Source organism: Monopterus albus, unplaced genomic scaffold, assembly GCF_001952655.1.
Source record: "Monopterus albus unplaced genomic scaffold, M_albus_1.0 scaffold67.1, whole genome shotgun sequence".
Taxonomy (NCBI): domain Eukaryota; kingdom Metazoa; phylum Chordata; class Actinopteri; order Synbranchiformes; family Synbranchidae; genus Monopterus; species Monopterus albus.
The window spans coordinates 1,388,555-1,393,596 of NW_018127947.1; the positions used below are offsets into that span (position 1 = coordinate 1,388,555).

Consider the following 5,042-nt stretch of genomic DNA (forward strand, 5'->3'; position numbering starts at 1 on the left):
GTTATAGTCGAAGGGCACAGAGAACATTATAGCCAACTTCTCTGTAGCACAGTTGGCTTGCCTCTCGAACAGGTCGTAGGTCAGGACGCCCACTGCGCCGGTGGTTTTGGCAGTGCCCTTGCAAAAGTTGCACACTTCAGTTTTCAGTGGGCGCACGGTGGGTTTGGGGGGGCTGTAGCAGTTCCCGTTCTCCAGGAAAACCCTTGTATAAACAGGACAAAAACAAAGAAAGCATTGACAATGAATGTCTGCACCCGGTTTGGAGAACTGGTGTAGTTTGAGTCAGACTGCACCAGGAGGGCATTTTCTGAATATGCACTTTTTTTCAGCATTGCTCTGCTTTACATTGTCATCTTCAGTTGCACTTACTTGGGGTCAAGCAGGCAGTAGTTGTTGGTGAGGTTGGTGATCTCGATGGTGACATTCCTCCGGCTTTTGAGCTGAGCAGCCACAGCCTCTGCTGAATCACTCATATTGTTGCTGGTAAAAGCTGCGACAGAGCATAGAGCACAGGTGTCAGCAGAGAACTGCACGAGCAGTTAAACATATTTTAATAAAAGATGTACATTGTCAAATCCTTCTACAACCAATTCACTGGCTAGTATTTGTGAGTAAACCTCCAGATGCACTAACTTACCTGTGCAGATCACAGGTGTGCTTCTCACTCCAGGTCTGACACACTGGTTTCACTCTTTAGATCATGCTTGTGGGGGAGTGTATAATATGTGTCTCCACCCACAGTGCACACCTCTCTGATGCTCACTGTCTCAAAAGTTTTGTCCACCTGCACCTGAAGTATGCAGGCTGCATGAAGCAGAGGGGCGAGGACAAGGTGTGACCAACAAACAGCAGCACTGTAGTTTCTTTGTTTCCTGTTATTTTGACAAACTGCGAGCTGCCTTGTGGAGCAGTGTGTGATACCCTCATTCCTCAACGTCTCCTTATGAACCACAGCTTTTGTCTCTTGAGCGTGCAGCCTCTGCTTAGCATGCTGTGCAGTCTGACACTTGTGAAGTGAAGTGTGATTCCTTTTGAAGCAATGTGAAACATTTCATTGTGATCACTTCACATTTTTAATGATGTGATGTTTTCTGCTCAAATTAAAGAAGATACAAAAAAAGAAACATGAAATTCATTAAACAGTTTTTTATTCATTTGAAGCACCCATACAGTACATGACATGAGTGGCAGACAGATTGTAGTGTTCAGGACTAGCTGTGCACTCTCTTGATGCTGAACACTACTGCATCAAACAGACTCATCTGCCCATCTTGTCGTACAGCTCCAGTTTAATAATAGCCTTGCCCTCATCAGACATGGAGGCCCTGACGTCCACCACCTTCCCACTGTACTTCAGCCCGGAGCCGTTGGCCTGCTGCCGCACAAACTTGGTGAAATCCTTGCTGTTGTACATGAGCTCAAACAGCTTCTTATCGCAGGCTGTGTTGTGCTCAAAGATGCCCACTCCCAGCCAGTTCTTGTAGAGGTTGTAGTCAAAGGGCACTGAGAACATGACAGCCATCAGCTCGGTGCCGCTGCGGTTGCGCATGTCAAACAGCTCATAGGTCAAGACGCCCACGGCGCCCGACGCTGTGTTGTCGTCCTTGGTGAAAGAGCACAGCTCGGTCATGGTTGCGCGGACGGTGGGCTGCGGAGGACTGAAGGCAAAGCCACTTTCCATGTGAACTCTGGAGGATAGAAGAAGGGAGATGCAGTCACACATGGTGGAAGAAGTACTCCGATCCTTTACTTAAGTGAAACTACTAATACCACAATGTACAGTAAAAATGCTACATTACAAGTTAGTCATGCATCAAAAGTTCTACTTAGCAAAATGTACTTAAAGTTTCAAAAACAGACTTAGTTCTGCAGAAACACTGGCACTGTGAGTGGTCAAAAACAGACTTCTGCAGAAACACTGGCACTGTGAGTGGCATATTGTACAATAATACTGAGGTGGAGCTAGTTTAAATGACTTCACCGTATATAGTCCATTGGTTCCTGCAGGGTCAGGCCCCATCAAAGGCTTGCAAGATAAATCATAAATTACTGATATACATATTTTACTTTTTTGACTGTTCTGTCATTTTTTTTATATTGAGAAGTTGAAAGGGGAGCTATCTCTTTGTTGGAAATGCAGACAACTCATCTGTGGCCCCAGGGGGCCAGAGCCAAACGGGTTTGGGAGCCACTATCTTTAACAATGCATTGTATTTTATAAGCGGATCATGTGATTTTTATATAAAATCAAAGCAGTGTTGTTAAGTAAACTGTACAATGTTTGCTTCTAAAATGTAGCAGAGTAGAAGTACGAAGCAGGATAATACTCAGGTAAGATACAAGTACTGTACCTCAGAGCTACATGCACTTACACCACTGGTAGTCATGCAGAAAAGTACCTTTCGGCATCAAGCACACAGCGTGTCTGTGGTTCTTACTTTGGGTTGACGAGACAGTAGACGGAGCTCACGTTGGTGATCTCTATGGTACAGTTGCGGTTGGTGGAGATGGTCTCACAGTGGGACTCTGCAGACTGAGGCATGGTGACGGCTGCTGGAAACACAGAAGAGCTGTGACAAGTGGAAACTGATGAGGCTGCTCCATGTTTATCATCAGTGTAATATGGTTTTATTTTTTTTAATAAGCTACAATGAAAGCTTTTCATTAAATGCATCAAGTAGAATAAGATTTTGCAGAAAAAGCAATGGATGTGTTACGTTTCTGAAGCTGAGAGGCGTGGGAACTTTGAAATGAAGATGAAGAACATCCCACCCCCACCACCACAGCACACCAGTACTACCACTTGACATTTGATTTTGTAAACGGCTCCAGCTTTATTGAAATTATCTCAAAATGAACGTACTTACTTTTTGTCACACAGGCACACGATGGCTGGGAGTCATCTGAAAACAGGTCGGGCTCTGGTATGGAGACAAGTGTGAAGACACACCCTCTGAGTCGCACAGCCGCATCTCACAGTGTCTGAGCTGATGGGGGGGTGTCTGCACCAGCACACGTGATGGTAGATTGAACTCGTAGACCAGAGTGCAGTTCAGTGCTGATGCTCACGTAACAGAGCTGGCACAGGCACATGGCAGATCAGCCCCGAGTGACAGTTTCCAGGTGAAATACCTGAAAGTCAGGTGAGATTAAGAGGAAGGAATAGCAGCCACACCTGTCAGTTTCGTGATTATAATGAGTCATTTTAGATAAAGCCCAAACTTGCCTGACTTGTTCATGTAAAAGAGCACATTATGCACTTGGTGATAAATAAGTCTTTTCACTGTGGGGTTAATCCAGTGCTGATCCAACGCATTCTGCTACATTTCTTTTGCCAAAACTTGTCAAATGAGCACATCACTGATGCACAACCTTTTGATAAAGGTTGTAACTCTCTGTTTTGACCTGTTTTTTGAAGGTGCATGTGGATGGATTACTAAGCAGGCCCCTGTGCCCGTGGGGCCACGAGGTCCCTCGACTTCACCTGCAGCACAGACTGTCGCTGAGAGACACAGTATGATCACAAGGACATGAAAACTGCTTCACATGTGCACATTAAAAACAAAGAGAAGTAAAAACACAAACAGATGACCACAAACTACTGCTACAGATGCAAAAATGGCCCTGTGGAATCACAGGCATGATTACTGACAAACATCTTTATGCAACAGCTTTGTACATTTTCAGTCAACATACACAAGGCACCTGTTGGATAAATACAGTACCCAGTAATCTAGTCATCGCATGCATCTCTGGGTCGTGAACCTTCTTTAATTTGCTCCACTTTAGCACCATCCTGTGGTCAAATCCAAACAGCCCAGGAAATAAAGAGAGACTTCACATCACAACGACTGCATGAAGCTGGGCTTTTTGTAGAAAGACCAAAATTAGACTCCACCACTTAGCACAGCTTGGAGCATGTCGCCTTAGTGTTTCTTTCTTTATAAATTCTGGCACTGATGATCTTGTTTTGAAGTAAATTACTGGAAACTGATCGTCTGTGGCTTTGACTACAAGATGGTGCCAAATCGGCACAGAGTAAAGAGGAGTCACAGACAGGCGACACAAATCAAGGCTTCATCACTGAATGAATGTAATAATCCTGCAGGGCTCCTTGTGTATGTTCAATGAAAATACATTTATTTAAGGTCCTTTGCTTCTCTTTGTTCCTGATGAAGTGTTGAGCTTTATTTCAGCACTATGTTTCAGAATCAGGATCAGCTTTATTGGCCAGGTGTGTTGAACACATGTCACACAAAACATGTCACACTAGAACTGAACCCCGCACTCACCTGTGATTTGTGTACCCACCCACCAAACAAGGACTTTGTACCATATACCTCATCATGTTACTTCTTCTCTTGTGTTATAATTACTATGGTCACTGGATGTTGCCAAACTATAACAAACAAAGGTTGTAAAAACCTGCTGGCACATATGAGGTGCAGAGTGAAACAGTGGAGCAGACAGAGCTGGGATTTAAACAACACACGTTTGTAGCATCAGTTCATTGTTTGTTTTGATTTTTTCATTGGATTTGTCATCACTAAGAAGAAAACACCATCCTCTTTCTTTAACCTCCTGAGACCCAGAAGAAAAAAATAGTTGCTGCAGTTGCTGCCATTCTAAAAATACAGAACATGTGATCTGCTGGCCACACACCATTTGTGTGACAGCACTAGAAAGCTCAGGATGTCCTCTTTCCAGGACATTAGGACACAAACAGGCTGCAAGCATGGTGTTTAAAATAAAGGCCACAGTGTCATGTCCCCCACAGAGGACAAATATGAATTGCCGGGTCTTAGGGGGTTTTAGGGCAACACAGAGTTCACATGGCTCCACCAATGATGGATGTCAGACCCGTCTTCTCTTTTATCCAGCGGTTATAATTGGCCACTTTGGTGTAAACGCCAGGTCGGAACTCCATTGCGCAGCCGTCGCCCCAGCTGATGATTCCAAAAAGGAAGAGCCTGTCATCGATCTCGCACACCAGAGGCCCTCCTGAGTCTCCCTGTGGGAAAGAAACCAGCAGCATTGAAGGA

The 5,042-nt window shown here is 44.6% G+C and overlaps 2 protein-coding genes across 2 annotated transcripts in view; both read right to left on the reverse strand.

The window, feature by feature from the left end:
- Window positions 1-1,258: 1,258 nt before the first annotated feature.
- Window positions 1,259-2,882, reverse strand: LOC109962711 (DELTA-thalatoxin-Avl1a-like). The gene is made up of 3 exons (XM_020604646.1): window positions 2,868-2,882; window positions 2,439-2,553; window positions 1,259-1,688 (listed from the first exon to the last, which is right to left on the reverse strand). The coding sequence occupies exons 2-3, from the start codon at window positions 2,540-2,542 to the stop codon at window positions 1,259-1,261; spliced, it is 534 nt and encodes a 177-aa protein (XP_020460302.1). The 5' UTR covers window positions 2,543-2,553; window positions 2,868-2,882.
- Window positions 2,883-4,828: 1,946 nt separating this feature from the next.
- LOC109962713 (trypsin-like) overlaps window positions 4,829-5,042 on the reverse strand; it is a 6,294-nt gene continuing 6,080 nt past the window's right edge. Inside the window, exon 4 of the mRNA XM_020604647.1 lies at window positions 4,829-5,011. Coding sequence (XP_020460303.1) covers window positions 4,829-5,011 — 183 coding nt within the window. The remainder of the gene's footprint in view (window positions 5,012-5,042) is intronic.